The 16,910-nt window shown below is 33.1% G+C and overlaps 6 protein-coding genes across 6 annotated transcripts; 2 read left to right on the top strand and 4 right to left on the bottom strand.

The window, feature by feature from the left end:
* Positions 1-1,082: 1,082 nt before the first annotated feature.
* Positions 1,083-2,063, top strand: LOC119614390. The gene is made up of 2 exons (XM_037970523.1): positions 1,083-1,533; positions 1,604-2,063. Exons 1-2 carry the CDS (start codon positions 1,262-1,264, stop codon positions 1,746-1,748), a joined length of 417 nt encoding a protein of 138 aa, XP_037826451.1. The 5' UTR covers positions 1,083-1,261; the 3' UTR covers positions 1,749-2,063.
* Positions 2,064-2,402: 339 nt separating this feature from the next.
* Positions 2,403-2,717, top strand: LOC119614385. Its single transcript, XM_037970517.1, has one exon. The coding sequence runs from the start codon at positions 2,437-2,439 to the stop codon at positions 2,626-2,628; it is 192 nt and encodes a 63-aa protein (XP_037826445.1). The 5' UTR covers positions 2,403-2,436; the 3' UTR covers positions 2,629-2,717.
* A 1,890-nt stretch (positions 2,718-4,607) lies between these two features.
* Positions 4,608-5,377, bottom strand: LOC119614382. Its single transcript, XM_037970514.1, has 2 exons — positions 4,956-5,377; positions 4,608-4,879 (listed from the first exon to the last, which is right to left on the bottom strand). Exons 1-2 carry the CDS (start codon positions 5,306-5,308, stop codon positions 4,753-4,755), a joined length of 480 nt encoding a protein of 159 aa, XP_037826442.1. The 5' UTR covers positions 5,309-5,377; the 3' UTR covers positions 4,608-4,752.
* A 2,028-nt stretch (positions 5,378-7,405) lies between these two features.
* On the bottom strand, positions 7,406-8,538 carry LOC119614388. Its single transcript, XM_037970521.1, has 3 exons — positions 8,255-8,538; positions 7,888-8,176; positions 7,406-7,821 (listed from the first exon to the last, which is right to left on the bottom strand). Exons 2-3 carry the CDS (start codon positions 8,094-8,096, stop codon positions 7,557-7,559), a joined length of 474 nt encoding a protein of 157 aa, XP_037826449.1. The 5' UTR covers positions 8,097-8,176; positions 8,255-8,538; the 3' UTR covers positions 7,406-7,556.
* Positions 8,504-12,158, bottom strand: LOC119614389. Its single transcript, XM_037970522.1, has 2 exons — positions 11,708-12,158; positions 8,504-8,698 (listed from the first exon to the last, which is right to left on the bottom strand). The coding sequence occupies exons 1-2, from the start codon at positions 12,058-12,060 to the stop codon at positions 8,578-8,580; spliced, it is 474 nt and encodes a 157-aa protein (XP_037826450.1). The 5' UTR covers positions 12,061-12,158; the 3' UTR covers positions 8,504-8,577.
* A 922-nt stretch (positions 12,159-13,080) lies between these two features.
* Positions 13,081-15,464, bottom strand: LOC119614383. The gene is made up of 2 exons (XM_037970515.1): positions 14,999-15,464; positions 13,081-13,287 (listed from the first exon to the last, which is right to left on the bottom strand). Exons 1-2 carry the CDS (start codon positions 15,316-15,318, stop codon positions 13,170-13,172), a joined length of 438 nt encoding a protein of 145 aa, XP_037826443.1. The 5' UTR covers positions 15,319-15,464; the 3' UTR covers positions 13,081-13,169.
* Between the last annotated feature and the right edge of the window lie 1,446 nt (positions 15,465-16,910).

Genomic DNA, 16,910 nt, shown 5'->3' with positions numbered 1-16,910 from the left:
AACTAGAACTGAACTAGAACTGAACTAGAACTGAACTAGAAACTGAACTAGAACTGAACTAGAACTGAACTAGAACTGAACTAGAACTGAACTAGAACTGAACTAGAACTGACTAGAACTGAACTAGAAACTGAACTAGAACTGAACTAGAACTGAACTAGAACTGAACTAGAACTGAACTAGAACTGAACTAGAACTGAACTAGAACTGAACTGAACTGAACTAGAACTAGAACTGAACTAGAACTGAACTAGAACTGAACTAGAACTGAACTAGAACTGAACTAGAAACTGAACTAGAACTGAACTAGAACTGAACTAGAACTGAAAACTAGACTGAACTAGAACTGAACCTAGAACTGAACTAGAACTGAAACTAGAACTGAACTAGAACTGAACTAGAACTGAACTAGAACTGAACTAGAACTGAGAACTGAACTAGAACTGAACTAGAACTGAACTAGAACTGAACTAGAACTGAACTTGAACTGAACTAGAACTAGAAACTGAACTAGAAACTGAACTAGAACTGAACTACAACTGAACTAGAACTGAAACTAGAACTGAAACTAGAATTGAACTAGAACTGAACTAGAAACTGAACTAGAACTGAACTAGAACTGAACTAGAACTAAACAGAACTGAACTAGAACTGAACTAGAACTGAACTAGAACTGAACTAGAACTGATCTAGAACTGAACTAGAACTTAACTAGAAACTGAACTAGAATTAAACTAGAACTGAATAGAACTGAACTAGTATAACTATAGTCTATAGTCCAAACTTAGCCTACAGTCTCGACTATAATCAATAATCTTGGCTATAGCCTTCAGTCCAAAATTCTAGTCCTGACTATAGTCTGTTAGAAAGTCAACAAAAAAATCTCCCTTGATCTCATAAATAAGCAAAACTCTCTCTTTTTTTGAACTCTCTTAATAACAAAGGTTTTACAAGAGAACAGAAAATGATCGTTGCTCTTCCTATTGGATCTCAAACATAAAAAAAATGCAAAAAAAAAAAAACTTAAAAGATTTCTGAATCTAAAATGTTTAAATGAATTTTAGTATATTTTTGCTATTTGTATAGAAGCATTTAAATTTATAAACGAAAATATCATCGTGCAAAAGAAAAAACGAAAAGAAAATTCTTGAAACAAAGAAGAACGAAAGTAATAGACGTGACAATTTCACGTTAAAAGTGAATTTCAATTGAAAATCGATCAAATTAAAAGTAATTTTTAAGAAAAGAAAAAAAGTACACAATGGCTACAATTAACGAACAGAAGCCAGCCAATGTTGAGGTGGTCATTGACAAAAAAGCACAAAAGGCAGGAGAAAAAATGTTGCGCGCTCAAAGGGAACAAGAAATTTACAATAATTTTGCCACACCTCTAGTGGGCACCTTTTTGAATTTAACCCAAGAACCGGCTTTAATTAAATGTCCCAGTTGTGGCATAGAGGAAATGAGTGAAGTAGTCGATGAATTGAAATGGTGGGCCACAGAAATTAATCGCTTTCTCGGATGTTTGTTTGTGTAAGAAACTATATAAATCGAAAACAGTTTTAAAATGATTTAAAATTTTTAATTATATTTTAATAACTAGAACCTTGTGTTGTTGTTGCTGTTTGGACTATAACCTGCCCTGTAAATCCAGTGATCGTAATCATTATTGCAAAAATTGTGGCTGCTATTTTGGGCGAGCCATGCGAATTCCTCCCCTAAACAAAGTCAAAATGCGTAAGCAGTGATAGAATACATGAAACAGATGATGCTAATGCGGGCGTTGAAAACTATATAGTGTTCATACAGTTTTGGTTTAAAATGTATCTATAAAATTTATTTAATTTTTTTTCTTCGGTTCATCTGCTTATAATTAGCTTATATATGGTGGCATTTACTGTGCTAAAGAAATGTTTAGATTGATCTATAAATGATCGCACACACAACAAAATAACATCAAGTGTTTTCAAACAAAATAACATTTTAAATTGTTTTTATTTTTAATATATACAATATAAAAAAATGTATATAAAACATAAATAAAATAAATAATATATTTAAAAATATGTATACATTTAAGTATGCTTTACAACAAAAACAATCTAAATAAAAAAATAAATCTCCCTCCAAAAAATTCTCTTAAATTTTTCTCTTTTATTTTCACGTAAAACAAATATTTGTTTATTTGTTTGTAAAATCTTATTCCCACTCAGTATTTTCCCAAACGTTTAACCATTCATCTCTAAGCGCTTCAATCTATATCTTATAGATTTAATTGAAATAAAAGTGAGTAATAATATTTCTGCGTAATTTTAAAAAAAAAAATATTTTAATCTTTTTAGCAATTAAATTTATGAACTAATTAATAAAATTCCATTATTTTTTAATTTTTCTTCAAGGTTAGCATCATTGTCTGGTTTTTCCACTGTTCTCATCATGCAAAACGAAACTTTACCACCACCTGTGTATTTTGCTGTAGGCCCTCAACCCCATGAGGTTTCTTGTCCATTTTGTAAACAATATAGTAAAACAACTATGAAACGTTCCTTTTTCCGCTGCTCTTTACGACGCCACTATTGTTCACACTGTGGCGAATATTTGGGTTCCTATAGACGTCCTCAGTTGTAGTTAAATATTGTGTGAAAATAAATGTATTTTAATTGTTTTTTATTATTTTATGTATTGAAAATTGGTAATAAATTTGTTCTTCAACAAGATTTTAAAATTTGTTATTTCTGACAAAAAACTAACGAATTTCCACGCGGATATACAAGTGAATATTTCTAAAAGAAAATGTTATTAAGAATCGATTCAATTGATCAAAACTGTACCAGAAATGAACTGAACTAGAACTGAACTAGAACTGAACTAGAACTGAACTAGAACTGAACTAGAACAGAACTGAAACTAGAACTGAACTAGAACTGAACTAGAACTGAACTAGAACTGAACTAGAACTGAACTAGACTGAACTAGAACTGAACTAGAACTGAACTAGAACTGACTAGAACTGAACTAGAACTGAACTAGAACTGAACTAGAACTGAACTAGAACTGAAGTAGAACTGAACTAGAACTGAACTAGAACTGAACTAGAACTGAAGTAGAACTGAACTAGAACTGAAACTAGAACTGAAACTAGAACTGACTAGAACTGAACTAAAACCGAACTAGAAACTGAACTAGAACTGAACTAGAACGAACTAGAACTGAACTAGAAACTGAACTAGAACTACTAGAACTGAACTAGAACTGAACTAGACTGAACTAGAACTGAACTAGAACTGAACTAGAACTGAACTAGAACTGAACTAGAACTGAACTAGAACTGAACTAGAACGAACTAGAACTGAACTAGAACTGAACTAGAACTGAACTAGAACTGAACTAGAACTGACTAGAACTGAACTAGAACTGAACTAGAACTGAACTAGAACTGACTAGAACTGAACTAGAACTGAACTAGAACTGAACTAGAACTGAACTAGAACTGAACTAGAACTGAACTAGAACTGAACTAGAACTGAACTAGAACTGAACTAGAACTGAACTAGAACTGAACTAGAACTGAACTAGAACTGAACTAGAACTGAACTAACTGAACAGAACTGAACTAGAACTGAACTAGAACTGAACTAGAACTGAACTAGAACTGAACTAGAACTGAACTAGAACTGAACTAGAACTGAACTAGAACTGAACTAGAACTGAACTAGAACTGAACTAGAACTGAACTAGAACTGAACTAGAACTGAACTAGAACTGAACTAGAACTGAACTAGAACTGAACTAGAACTGAACTAGAACTGAACTAGAACTGAACTAGAACTGAACTAGAACTGAACTAGAACTGAACTAGAACTGAACTAACTAGAACTGAACTAGAACTGAACTGGAACTGAACTGGAACTGAACTAGAACTGAACTAGAACTGAACTAGAACTGAACTAGAACTGAACTAGAACTGAACTAGAACTGAACTAGAACTGAACTAGAACTGAACTAGAACTGAACTAGAACTGAACTAGAACTGAACTAGAACTGAACTAGAACTGAACTAGAACTGAACTAGAACTGAACTAGAACTGAACTAGAACTGAACTAGAACTGAACTAGAACTGAACTAGAACTGAACTAGAACTGAACTAGAACTGAACTAGAACTGAACTAGAACTGAACTAGAACTGAACTAGAACTGAACTAGAACTGAACTAGAACTGAACTAGAACTGAACTAGAACTGAACTAGAACTGAACTAGAACTGAACTAGAACTGAACTAGAACTAAAACTAAAGCTGAACCTTTACAATAACTATAGTCCCGACAATAGTCATTAATCTCGAATATAGTCTATAGTTCCAACTACAGTCAAAAGTCTCGACCATAATCTATAGTTTCTATAGTCCCAAATAGAGTCTATGATCTATAGACCCGACTAACTAGCCTTTACTCTATGGTATATAGTCCCAGCTTTATATACATACATATGTATTAGCATTAAAATATTATTATTTGTTTCTTAAATTTACATTTAGGAAAAATGTTTATATATGTAAATTTTATTTAAAATGTGTTCTAATTTCAACAAAAATTTAAATGCCACAACATTTTCACATTAAACAATTGCATTCTATAGAATCGTTTTTATTTAATTTTAATACTTATTTTTCTTTTGTCAGACAAACACTTTCAGCATAATTTTCTTTGAATTATTTTCCCACTAAAATCTAAAAATAATCATTTTTATTACAACTATTTAGGTTTTCTCTGTATGCCCAATTTGCCACCACACTGACTACAGTACAGGCCCTTTGTAGTCCATTCTCGATTGCAGCCACACCAAGTGCAAATGCAACAAATCCAAAATAAAGGAAAGACACTAAAAACAGAAATAAACAATTTCATTCATAAAATAAAATTGCAACAATTTACATTCCAGAAATGTTTACACTTACCACGACAACATCGATAAACAACAAGTGGCATCTTTATAGCCAGCTGCACGCACAACTGCCGCATCCGCACGCTGACGACACAGGGGGCACTTAATGCGATATGTTGATGGACCGACAGCATAATAACGCAGACGGGGTTTTTCAGTCTTTCCTTGTGTGTTTTGCAATTGATTAACATTAGTGGCTGTCACCACTTCATCAATATACGGCATCAGTCCAGTTCCATCTCCGTTGGCAACATCTTCCACCAAGACGACATTGGCTATAATATTACGTTTACGTTCTTCGGCCGTTTGTGCAGGTACTAATTTGATTTTGATTTTATCTCGTACAGAAGACTCCACTTGTTCCATACTGATGCAGTAGTTAAAGGGTACTAACTACAGCTGCTCACTGGTGGTTCAATCATGTGTGGCAGTAATTGATTTGAATTAAAATTCATAGAAAATTCAAAAATATCAAATTAAAGAGAATTTAGTGTTCTTAATTAAAAGAGTAATTAAGTTGTTTCACAGAGAAATAAGATATTGAAGATTTTTTTAAAAAGAGCGATTTTATGCTAAGAGCTAAATGTGTGATGAAAATAATGATGATTACTGTGGGAAGTATTAACGCATTATTTGATAGGATTGCCACAAATATTTGAGTATAAATAAAAATCTATGGAATAGGGTTTTCATACTAGAACTTAACTAGAACTAAACTAGAACTAAACTAGAACTGAACGAGAACTGAACTAGGACAGAACTAGAACTGAACTAGAACTGAACTAGAACTGAACTAGAACTGAACTAGAACTGAACTAGAACTGAACTAGAACTGAACTAGAATTGAACTAGAACTGAACTGGAACTGAACTAGAATTGAACTAGAACTGAACTAGAACTGAACTAGAACTGAACTAGAACTGAACTAGAACTGAACAAGAACTGAACAAGAACTGAACTAGAACTGAACTAGAACTGAACTAGAACTGAACTAGAACTGAACTAGAACTGAACTAGAACTGAACTAGATCTGAACTACAACTAAACTAGAACTGAACTAGAACTGAACTAGAACTGAACAAGAACTGAACTAGAATTGAACTAGTTCTGAACTAGAACTAAACTAGAACTGAACTGAACTAGAACTGAACTAGAACTGAACTAGAACTGAACTAGAACTGAAATAGAACTGAACTAGAACTGAACTAGAACTGAACTAGAACTGAACTAGAACTGAACTAGAACTGAACTAGAACTGAACTAGAACTGAACTAGAACTGAACTAGAACTGAACTAGAACTGAACTAGAACTGAACTAGAACTGAACTAGAACTGAACTAGAACTGAACTAGAACTGAACTAGAACTGAACTAGAACTGAACTAGAACTGAACTAGAACTGAACTAGAACTGAACTAGAACTGAACTAGGAACTAGAACTGAACTAGAACTGAACTAGAAACTGAACTAGAACTGAACTAGAACTGAACTAGAACTGAACTAGAACTGAACTAGAACTGAACTAGAACTGAACTAGAACTGAACTAGAACTGAACTAGAACTGAACCTAGAACTGAACTAGAACTGAACTAGAACTGAACTAGAACTGAACTAGAACTGAACTAGAACTGAACTAGAACTGAACTAGAACTGAACTAGAACTGAACTGGAACTGAACTAGAACTGAACTAGAACTGAACTAACTGAACTAGAACTGAACTAGATCTGAACTAGAACTGAACTAGAACTAAACTAGAACTGAACTAGAACTGAACTAGAACTGAACTAGAACTGAACTAGAACTGAACTAGATCTGAACTAGAAACTAAACTAAGAACTGAACTAGAACTGAACTAGAACTGAACAAGAACTGAACAAGAACTGAACTAGAATTGAACTAGTTCTGAACTAGAACTGAACTAGAACTGAACTAGAACTGAACTAGAACTGAACTAGAACTGAACTAGAACTGAACTAGAACTGAACTAGAACTGAACTAGAACTGAACTAGAACTGAACTAGAACTAAACTAGAACTAAACTAGAACTAAACTAGAACTAAACTAGAACTGAACTAGAAATGGACTAGAACTGAACTTGAACTGAACTAGTACTGAACTAGAACTGAACTAGAACTGAACTAGAACCGAACCAGAACTGAATAAGACAGTTCATTGACAAAAAGTTGATCGAAAGCGGAAATATTAACGCTTATTACAGATTTTGCTTTTCACTCTGGTATGAAAATGATTAAAAATTGGTTATAATTGAATATGTCAGCCGACGTGGCAACCCTATTTCAGTATATTTATTATATTAAAGCATTAAAGCATATTATTCTAATTTTAAAATTCCATTTTCATTATGATGTCATGGCATGGATTCGCATCAGTTGGTCAATATTAAAAACACATACACACAAAAATAAATAAAACACATTCTCAAACAAGTTCAAGAAAATTTAAATTTTTTTATACAAAACGATTATAATTTGAAGCACTTTTAAATATAGAAGAAAATAAAATTAAGAAGAAATACATACACTTGAACACTAAACATATTTTGAATACTCATACGTTCGCGCTCAAAATCGAAATTTATACAAATATTTTATATTTATTTATCGACTGCAGTCTCTTGTCCGTCAACACCCTCCTCGTTTTTTTTGAGCAATTTCAAATGTTTCTGTTTATCCTTGTCCAATTGTTCTTTTTCGACTTTACGAAAACGTTGCCATCTGCCTTCTTCCTCTACATCGGAACGTTGCATGCGAAATAGTTGACGTTTGTACCAGCTCAAAGTAATGTAACGGCCGATAAAGCAACCGCATTTGCTGCAATAGTGATTAATGTCATGGCGTCCATTCCAACGTATGGGAGTGCTAGTGTCAACAAAAGGTGTAAAATTAATGGATTACAGTGGGGAAAAAACTACAGTTTATATTTACCAACAAAGACCGGTATTGATGACTGCAACAAAACGTTGCAATACAGTGACTGCTTGCCTATCAACACGTGTAAGAGCACGCTGGTGACAGGAGGGACAATCGATTTCGATGGGTTCTTTTTGTAAATGTCCTACATTTTTTGGCAATACCGGTAGTATATTTTCTAATACTTTTGGTGATTCTGTATGTGGAACTGTAGTATTTGTCATTGTTTAAATAGAGTGAAATGAAAATGAAAACTCAACGAAATTGCGAGTGCGTAGTGACTGATTGTCTGTGACACAATTTACTAAAAAAAACGTATTTTCAAAATAAAACAAAATTTATTTATTTTCTTTTTCTTCACAAACACTTTCAACAAACCCACAATTTATTTATATTCTGTCGTCATCTCATTCTTAAGAGCAGCATGTTGTATCTCATAGTAATCGCCAGTAGATCACTTCAGATTCGGGCCATTTCAAAAGATTTGTCTCAAAATGTTGTTGCTAATCTTTTAAGAGTTTTGCTTTTTATTTCATTATGAACTTGAAATTTTATACAAAATATTCATGTTTTTTTTCTTCTTTAAATTTTCGTGCGTATGTTTTTATTTTACAGAATTTATTTACATTTTTATTATTATTTTTTTTTTAAGAAATACAAAAAATTTTTGTTTAAAAATATTTTCTTTTTGTCTATGCTTCATCATTATGTGGGTCTCCAATAGAATCCCAAATGACCTCCACAATTATTGCAAAACAATCTCTTGCTCTTTAGACGACTCTGCAGACACATATATACCAGCGAGAGTGAAAATATGGGAAAACAACTGAAAATACATATATGTAAATTTTCAAAAATAAACAAAAAAAAAAAAAAAATTTAATTTAAAAAAGAACAACTAAATATACATATTAATCTTAAATACAAAGTATTTTAAACCGGGGCAAATTTATAAATTAATAATAATGATCATTGATCATATTGATCTCTATGTACCTTGAACAGCCTATAGTTTTGACTATAGAGAAGTTTATAGACTTGGCTATAGTCTTGACTATAGAACAGTCTATAATTTTGACTATAGAACAGATTATAGTCTAGACTATAGCACAGTCTATAGTCTTGACTATAGAACAGTCTATGGCATTGACTATGGAACAGTTTATGGCCTTGACTATAAAACAGTCTATAGTCTTGACTATAGAACAGTCTATAGTCTTGACTATAGAACAGTCTATAGTCTTGACTATAGAACAGTCTGTAGTCCTGACTATAGAACAGTCTGTAGTCTTGACTATAGAACAGTCTATAGCATTGACTATAGAACAGTCTATAGTTTTGACTATAGAACAGTCTATAGTCTTGACTATAGAACAGTCTATAGTCTTGACTATAGAACAGTCTATAGTCTTGACTATAGAACAGTCTATAGTCTTGGCTATAGAACAGTCTATAGTCTAGACTATAAAACAGTCTATAGTCTTGACTACAGAACAGTCTATAGTCTTGACTATAGAACAGTCTATAGTCTTGACTATAGAACAGTCTATAGTCTTGACTATAGAACAGTCTATAGTCTTGACTATAGAACAGTCTATAGTCTTGACTATAGAACAGTCTATAGTCTTGACTATAGAACAGTCTATAGTCTTGACTATAGAACAGTCTATAGTCTTGACTATAGAACAGTCTATAGCCTTGACTACAGAACAGTCTATAGTCTTGACTATAGAACAGTCTAGAGTCTTGACTATGAATCAGTCTATAGTCTAAACTATAGAACAGTCTTCAGTTTTGACTATAGAACAGTCCATTATAGTCTTGATTATAGAACAGTCTATAGTCTTGACTATAGAACAGTCTATTATAGTCTTGACTATAGAACAGTCTATAGTCTAAACTATAGAGCAGTCTATAGTCTTGACTATAGAACAGTCTATAGTCTTGACTATAGAACAGTCTATAGTCTTGACTATAGAACAGTCTATAGTCTTGACTATAGAACAGTCTATAGTCTTGACTATAGAACAGTCTATAGTCTTGACTATAGAACAGTCTATAGTCTTGACTATAGAACAGTCTATAGTCTTGACTATAGAACAGTCTATAGTCTTGACTATAGAACAGTCTATAGTCTTGACTATAGAACAGTCTATAGTCTTGACTATAGAACAGTCTATAGTCTTGACAATAGAACAGTCTATAGTCTTGACTATAGAACAGTCTATAGTCTTGACTATAGAACAGTCTATAGTCTTGACTATAGAACAGTCTATAGTCTTGACTATAGAACAGTCTATAGTCTTGACTATAGAACAGTCTATAGTCTTGACTATAGAACAGTCTATAGTCTTGACTATAGAACAGTCTATAGTCTTGACTATAGAACAGTCTATTATAGAACAGTCTATAGTCTTGACTATAGAGCAGTTTATAGTCTTGACTATAGAGCAGTTTATAGTCTTGACTATAGAACAGTCTATTATAGTCTGGACTATAGAACAGTCTATAGTCTGGACTATAGAAGAGTATATAGTCTTGACTATAGAGCAGTCTATAGTCTTGACTATAGAGCAGTCTATAATCTTGACTATAGAGCAGTCTATAGTCTTGACAATAGAGCAGTCTATAGTCTTGACTATAGAGCAGTCTATAGTCTTGACTATAGAGCAGTCTATAGTCTTGACTATAGAGCAGTCTATAGTCTTGACTATAGAGCAGTCTATAGTCTTGACTATAGAGCAGTCTATAGTCTTGACTATAGAGCAGTCTATAGTCTTGACTATAGAGCAGTCTATAGTCTTGACTATAGAGCAGTCTATAGTCTTGACTATAGAGCAGTCTATAGTCTTGACTATAGAGCAGTCTATAGTCTTGATTATAGAGCAGTCTATAGTCTTGATTATAGAGCAGTCTATAGTCTTGACTATAGAGCAGTCTATAGTCTTGACTATAGAGCAGTTTATAGTCTTGACTATAGAACAGTCTATTATAGTCTGGACTATAGAACAGTCTATAGTCTGGACTATAGAAGAGTATATAGTCTTGACTATAGAGCAGTCTATAGTCTTGACTATAGAGCAGTCTATAATCTTGACTATAGAGCAGTCTATAGTCTTGACAATAGAGCAGTCTATAGTCTTGACTATAGAGCAGTCTATAGTCTTGACTATAGAGCAGTCTATAGTCTTGACTATAGAGCAGTCTATAGTCTTGACTATAGAGCAGTCTATAGTCTTGACTATAGAGCAGTCTATAGTCTTGACTATAGAGCAGTCTATAGTCTTGACTATAGAGCAGTCTATAGTCTTGACTATAGAGCAGTCTATAGTCTTGACTATAGAGCAGTCTATAGTCTTGATTATAGAGCAGTCTATAGTCTTGACTATAGAGCAGTCTATAGTCTTGACTATAGAGCAGTCTATAGTCTTGACTATAGAAAAGTCTATAGTCTTGACTATAGAAAAGTCTATAGTCTTGACTATAGAAAAGTCTATAGTCTTGACTGTAGAAAAGTCTATAGTGTTGACTATAGAAAAGTCTATAGTCTTAACTATAGAATAGTCTATAGTCTTAACTATAGAACAGTCTATAGTCTGCTCTTTAGACCAATCTATAGTCTTGACTATTGAACAGTCTATAATATTGATTATAGAATTTTCTATAATCTTCTCTTTAGACCAACCTATAGTCTTATTGAACAGTTTATAGTCTTGATTATAGAATAGTCTATAGTCTGGACTATAGAAAAAAACTTTATAAGCATTTGGACTTTAGACCCCATGTTTGTATTCCGGTTTTTATTCATCACTCTTAATTTGTATTCCATACTCACCAAGAAAACGACGACAACAAACAACTTAATTGACCCAAAATTCCGCTCATCTGTACAGTTTCAGCATCGGCCCGCTGTTTACACAATGGACAGCGTAATTGATGGGTACTGGGACCCACAGAAAAATAACGTAAATGTGGTTTATCATCATCTTTATCGGTTAGTGTTGACCAGGAACGTAATTTTTGAGGTGAAGTTACAAAATCGGTGGTATCTTGTCCTTCATACTGGATATTATCGACATTTTTATTGAATGTAATGCATTTCTTAAAGGCAGGTGAGTGCTGGTGATGATCTTCGGGTGTGTTGGGTGAATCCAAATTAACATCAATCATTTCCTCAATTTGTGGCATTTTGATGTTGGGGGATCAGTAGAAGTAGAAAATGAAATGACTTAAGACAAAAGATACAAATGGACTGCGTGCCACTACGCGTTTAGCAAGAAAACTAAATGTTTGATGAATAATTCTTGAAGAATAGTCCAATATAAATAAATAAAATTTTTTTTGGCGACGATTTTTTTTTTTTTTGTTTGTTGTTATTTTATTTTTATTTTTCTAATAATTATTTAAGAGATTTTCTTAATGCGAACCTATTTTTAAGAGTTTTTCTTAACCTCATAGATGTTTAAGAGATTATTTAATTAGTTTTTGGGAATTCATTCTGTACGATAGAAAATAGCGGCATATTGTTTGTAGTAAGAAGAATATATTACTATTTGGGTCTGTAATATTGTTACTGTAGATCAGATTTGTAGATCATTCGAATGTATGATTATATGTATCTAAATTTCATATTTAACCATTGTTTTACATTCTGCAATTCATTAACCCCATATTCCCCCAAAAATTTAATAAAGTTTATTCAACTGCAGTCACTATTGGTGTGACCTACTTTACGTACTAAACACTATTATTTGAATATTAATTCAAAAAAGCGGAAGAAACTGCATCAAAACTAGACATACAGCTATTGGCTTAAAGCCATTTAATAGTGAAGCATATATACTTTCTGATGGAGTACTTCAACAAACATATAATGACCATTAAATAACTTTAATACAAACCCAATCAGTTACACTTAATCAAAATTTTGAATATTTTATTTTAAACACTTGTCAAATTAAATAAGTGTGTATGTAAATTTACCGTTAAAAGGTCACACAACTCTTCAGTGATCACTTTACAAGACTGCATAGAGTCTTCCAAATGCAAAGCACGTTACTTACTTTCAAACCTACTTCACCTACTTCAAAAAACCAGTCACGGTCAAAATTGGCTTAAAGAGGCCTGCACATTAATGAGACAGTCAAATTACAGCTTATTAAACTTCACTTTCAATTGAAGTGTTTTAAAGTATGAAACGAGTGATAGTTGAAAGAGTGTAAAATTTTTTACTTATTTTATTAATTAATTTTTATTTACAGCTATTTTAACCTATAAAAGAATTTAACCTATTTTATTTACGAACGTTTCCAGTAGCCTAAATTACTGCCACATTTATTGCATATAACTTTACGACCAATGGAACGTTTCAAACAGCACTGATAGACACGACTGATGGGGAATAAGGGCAGGCAGCTGAAAATAGGAAAATTAAAGAAATTATTCATTAAGGATATAAGAAACAAGAGATTTTTTTAATCAAAACCTCAGGGTTCCAAACATAGAGTTGTTTCACCGATTTTACTCATTTTCAAGATCAAACATTTCAGATCAACATAGAATATTTGTATAAAATTTTAAGCCTATAGTTAATTTCAAATCAATAACAAATACATAAACATTTGATAACTTCCGACTTCTTATACCCTGTTGTTTAGGGCCTCTGGGAGTTTTAATTAAATCTATTTTTGTTTGACCGATTTAAACTATATATTTTCCAATATCAAACATTTCAAATATACATAGGGAATTTTTTATAAAGTTTAGTGAAAGGCGAAAAGCATAGAACTAAAAGAAAAAATGCTGGAAGTGAAATTCGTCCCTATTTTTGGACCTATTTGGCGGAAAACATGTGTTAGCAGTACCAACAGTCTGTTGGGACTAGAAATTGGAGGAATCAAATGACCCTCGAGGGTATTTCACAAGCAGTTTGACCAGAACAACTAGTACTATAGGAGTCTATGTCTCGCAAGATTCATTTTTTATTGTATATTGGTTGGATCCCTTCAGGCTATACATAGTAATTGTTCTCAACCACCCCTAACCGCGGGAAGGAAATGTTGGTTAAAATACTGATGCAAGGCGCATTTAAAACGTAATTCGTATAAACCACAGAAAACATGTGCACCCTAAAGAAATCTCTCCAACAACCGGTACAAGACAAAATACGAAACCCCGTGGGCTACCGGTTCCCGTGGTATCAGATAAGATACATATGTATGTGCTCTGGTTCGACCCCAAGTCAAACAATTCCAAGGAAAGGCCGAGGATACATTTTTCCTCCGGATTGCAATTACACCCAGATGTACAGGCCGACAAAATATAAAAATTGTCGATTCCCTATGACCAAGTTATACTCCTCTAAAGAAGTGAGTCAAGCTGAAAAAAATCAGGATACTCTGTTCATATCTGATCTAGTGCAATACCCTGCAAAAATTATTGGAGTATATGATCCGTTTAGTTGTCCTATGTAATTCAGGCATGGATCATGTTTATTTTTCAAACAACATGGTCCTTAGCCTGCATTACATGGGACCATGTTGGGGATCACGTGCTCCCAAAATTTTAGCAAGAGAGTAGTTTTGGGATTACTCCGATGTAATGCATAAATGGATTACGTGGTCCTCATCTAGGACATCATAATGTTAAATGGAATATGTTCTTTCAATATATTTGGATTAGTTTTGGACATACGATGTCTTGGCTTAATAGTGGAGATCGTACAACCTAAGTTACTGTTGTCGAAACAGAAGAGGCCATTTCACCAGTATTGATGAATTTGTTGTCGAGGAAACCTTTAGATACAACCTGAAGTATAGAGTGCTTGTGCATGGACATGGCATCATCGATATTTCACCTGCATGTTCCCTGCACTACACAAAGTAGTCTCTAAGTCACCCCGAAATTAAGCATGGGCTTAAGAAAGAACTCACGTAGACCTCTAGGAACATTATATTAACATATATCGGTGTTACGCACTTTCCTCCTATAAGAGGGGTAAACAGGCAGACGGACGGAAAGACGATTTCAAAATAAACGGAACAGTTTTGAACTAAAATATATTCAAATCGTTACCAAGTCGTTAGTTTCTCCCCAAAATAATTACTAAATCCAAAGGCCAACTTACCACGACAACAAAGTCTCAAATCTCACACTTTCCGCATCCAGACGCTGATGACAATCGGGACAATACATTTGACGCAGACAACTGATATTGGGATTATCCAACATTTTATTAGAAGTCTTCTTAATGCCACCAATTGTAGCATATTTCTGATAATTATTCAATTTACTTTCAGCCAATTCACGTTCCTTTAAATCATTAATACTATAGGATTTCGTTATACAGTGCGAGGCTTCACGTAAACGCAAATCATTTATTTCATCTTGTAAATGCATTAATTTCGAATTTAAATTCACTTCAATCATATCTTTGTCCTCGATCATTTTTCGATTTTTTGGTGTTTATTTTAATAATAAATGTTTTTTTTAATAATTTTCAAACCAACCGTTTGGTTTAACGTTTAAATAGAGTTTAAATTCAAAATTGATTGAACGTTCGATTACGTTTGTTGCGGCGATCGAGGCACTCAGCTACTTCGATCGCTGCTGCATGTGTTTTATAATTTTTATTTAAACAAAAAAAATAATTGTGTGTTGGGATTTTATATAAAATTAGAATAAAGAGAGTTTCAGGTGGTTTGTAATTTAGGTAATAGTTACTTTATGGGCGCTATAGTAATATAAAAAAGGTAAATATGGTTTATCGGTTTCCCCTGTTACTTAAACATGATATTCTATGTTCTCTCTCTTAATAGGTTTTTACTGAAAACTTAAAAAATAGTCCATTGAAGACTTTTGATTACAGTTAAAAGAATGGCCCCGACTTCTTTTTAAAGGTGTTAACAAGTAATATTTTGAATGCGGATGTTAAAAATTACAGACTTTCAGTTTTAACAATAGTTATTCAAATTTCAGGGTCATAAACCTTTCAAACTTGCAAAATATGTATAATGGTGCACACTTGTCTTAAATTGTAAATATTATGTAAGATGTACAGTTAGTGCCCGTCCCATAGATATACACGTGACTTGAATTTTTAATTAGTTTTACTTAAACAAATGTTATTTAAGATAACTATAGCAAAATCGTAGATATAGCTACTTCTTTTAGTAGCAAGATCTCTAATATATGGGTATCAGGCCACAGTATAATCGGAAATAAAGGAGCAAGTGCGATTTCTATCAGACGAAGAGAGCATGCTCTCGAAGCATTAGATACCTTGTTCTAAAGTAAAGCGTGATCCAGAGAGAACATTCTACATCGTTTGAAACGAGTAGTTTCCAGACCCAATTTTTCTAAATAGTACTTTCTGCAAGGGGAAGAGAGCATGTATGTTCGAGGGTCAAACATGCTCTCAAAGCATCAGATACCTTATTCTAAAGTTAAGCGCAACCCAGAGAGAGCATTCTACATCGATTGAAACGAATAGTTTACAGACCAAGCGTTTCTAAATAGTTTCTAACAATTATTGCATATATGGATAAATGTCCGAAGGTTGTCATATCGGGCAAGGTCTCCAATATATGGGTATCAGGCCACAGGATAATCGGTAATGAAGGAGCAAGTGCGCTTTCTATCAGAGGAAGAGAACATGCTGTTCGAAGCCCATACATGCTCTCGAAGCATTAGATACCTTGTTCTCAAGTAAAGCGTGATCCAGAGAGAGCATTCTACATCGATTGAAACGAATAGTTTCCAGATCCAGTTGTTCTAAATAGTTTCTAACAGTTATTGTCTAGATAGATAAATATCCAAAGGTTGTCTACGCTTTCATATCTGGCCGTTTATTCTGGTAGCTTTTTTGGCAAATGCTTGGTTCAACTGAATCAGTTGCATTCGGTACAGGTAACCTCTTATGGTCTGGCTAAAAAAAATTTGAAACGTTTTATATTTTTACTAAAAAAGTCTCTAATAATAGAAAAAGCTCCGATTTATTTTCTATTTTAGAGTAATATACAATAATATTGAATATATTT

Source organism: Lucilia sericata, unplaced genomic scaffold (assembly GCF_015586225.1).
Source record: "Lucilia sericata isolate MDLA Ls3-8-SP2 unplaced genomic scaffold, ASM1558622v1 Contig002841F_arrow, whole genome shotgun sequence".
In the NCBI taxonomy this organism is placed as follows: Eukaryota; Metazoa; Arthropoda; class Insecta; order Diptera; family Calliphoridae; genus Lucilia; species Lucilia sericata.
This window is presented reverse-complemented; position numbering and strand designations above follow the sequence as displayed.